The sequence below is a fragment of the Cyprinodon variegatus genome, unplaced genomic scaffold, assembly GCF_000732505.1.
Source record: "Cyprinodon variegatus isolate N-32 unplaced genomic scaffold, C_variegatus-1.0 Scaffold120, whole genome shotgun sequence".
NCBI lineage: Eukaryota > Metazoa > Chordata > Actinopteri > Cyprinodontiformes > Cyprinodontidae > Cyprinodon > Cyprinodon variegatus.
Genome location: NW_015150573.1, coordinates 152,331 through 154,367, shown reverse-complemented (window position 1 = coordinate 154,367; position 2,037 = coordinate 152,331). Strand labels below are relative to the sequence as shown.

Genomic DNA, 2,037 nt, shown 5'->3' with positions numbered 1-2,037 from the left:
TTTACCTGCTCAAATTAAGGGTAAATACACTTAATTTAAGACATTTTTTTTTACAAATTTTTAGATAGTTTTTGCAGTGTATGGTGGTCAGATGATCTAGCGGCAACTTTGTACGGCAGTCTCATTCTGTCAGCGTGCCCCAGGGCTGCTGTGGCTACAATGCAGCTCACCACCATCATTATGTGACTGACTGAATGTAGTGTAAAGCTCTGGAATCTCCTAACTTAAAAAAACATTTAAACTTTAGCAAGGGGCAGAAATTTCCCCCAGATCCTGCGGAGTTGGTTCATTTTTTTTTAGGTTTTATTCCTTTTTATTTAACATAAATGATTTTTCTTTTTTGTAGATCCACGAACGACTGCAGCACTATGAAGAGAGCAAGCCCGTTCCCGTCCTGGACCGAGCTGCAGCTCTGGCACAAAACGTAAGATTCTTCAGCTTCTGTTTTATATTTAACCACATGATGATGGAGGCTGGATGAAAGGAAACACAAACATAAAAAGTTTCAGTTTCAGCATTTGTTGGCCTGTGATCTCGGAGGAATAAAACTTTAAAAGCCTCTTCAGAGTGCGAAGCGTCAGGCTGTTCTTACCCAACTCTTGGCTCTGCCTCCCCAGATTATAGCCCGGGTCTCGGCTGATCCAGAGACTCTAAATGACAGCCTCCATCCCTCCTACCATTACATATTTTCCCTGTATTTTTTTTGTCAAACAAATTACCAACTATTAAATTCATGGTCGCTCATAAATGCCCTGCAACAAGTCTCACTGGGATTATTGGATATTAGGAGAAAACACCACAGACTTGAGTCTCCTGTCAGCTCAGGACCTTATGATGTATTTTTAGGCTGTTTTTCAGCCATCGTGCTGCTCCAAATGAGCTCTGTTAAAGTGGTGGCTGAAGACCAAAGAGAAAACACAGAGAGTTACAGCTAGAGGAATGCATTTCAGGTTTGGGTTTCAGTTAACAGTGGTTTAATTTATTGGCTAAGATGAATTGGTATTTCAGGCCTGTCTGGCTGCGACTTCACTGTCTGGAGCTCACAACAGGTTGCTCCACTGCTCAGATCATTCTTAGGAATCTAACATAGCAGAAGAAATGTCAGCTCCACACCCATTCCTCTAAATAAGAAGGATCGGTGATGCACAGATGGTCTCTCTGCCAATCGAAAGTCCTCCCCAACACTGAAACAGTAAAAAAATATTCAATTATTTAGACAGAGAGTCAGTCCAGTACCTGCATCCAGGAAAAGGTAAATTTTTCTATTCCATGGTACAGAGTACTACACAGATTTATTAATAAAAATTGGCAGTAGCAAAATATTTTGAGACTCTTGCGTATTTTGGGTCTATCGCCTCGAAATACACATATATTCAGTATGAATACCCGTCAAGCTCCAAGTAACTGTGAGAATGATGCTGTCAGGTCGTTACATGAAGACTTTGTGAAAACTTTTAATTGACATTTATTTTACCAACAACTTATTGAATGACATCAAAAACTCGCTAAAGAAAGTGGCTGAATTTTTTGGCAAATTCTGGAGAAGATTCTCAGTTAGTTGAACTGAAAGAGCTTCCTGAATGGGAAGCGAAACGTCTTCAAACTTGGAAAACAAAGTTCAGCGCTTTGTTTTTTAACCTTTTTAACCTCTTTTGGTAAAGTTTATATGAAGTCTAAAATGTTCTGTATAACTCTGGTCTGTCTAAAGGCCGCTGTCCTGCAGGTTTTGAAGATGTGTGTGTGTGTGCATATACACATATATATATATATACAAATTTTTTTCTGCTACACCCGGCTATGCTGCTTCGCTTCTTCTTCTTCTTGTTTACTACTGGTGGTTGGCTTTGGTCGCAGTACCACCACCTTCTGCTCTGGAGTGTAATCGTTTCGCCTATGAGAAAAAGGAGCAGCGCATGAACCGAACGAAACACACGCGAACCGAACCGAGACAGTCGAACCGAACGGTTCGGACGGTTTTCAAAAACCGTTCCATCCCTAATATATACACTACCGTTCAAAAGTTTGGGGTCACCCAAA

The 2,037-nt window shown here is 40.6% G+C and overlaps 1 protein-coding gene across 2 annotated transcripts in view; it reads left to right on the top strand.

Annotated features, from left to right (window-relative positions):
- mpp7 (membrane protein, palmitoylated 7) overlaps positions 1-2,037 on the top strand; it is a 150,729-nt gene that overhangs the window by 73,955 nt on the left and 74,737 nt on the right. For both annotated transcript variants that reach the window (XM_015375518.1, XM_015375519.1), the window contains exon 4: positions 347-424. In XM_015375518.1, coding sequence (XP_015231004.1) covers positions 347-424 — 78 coding nt within the window. The remainder of the gene's footprint in view (positions 1-346; positions 425-2,037) is intronic.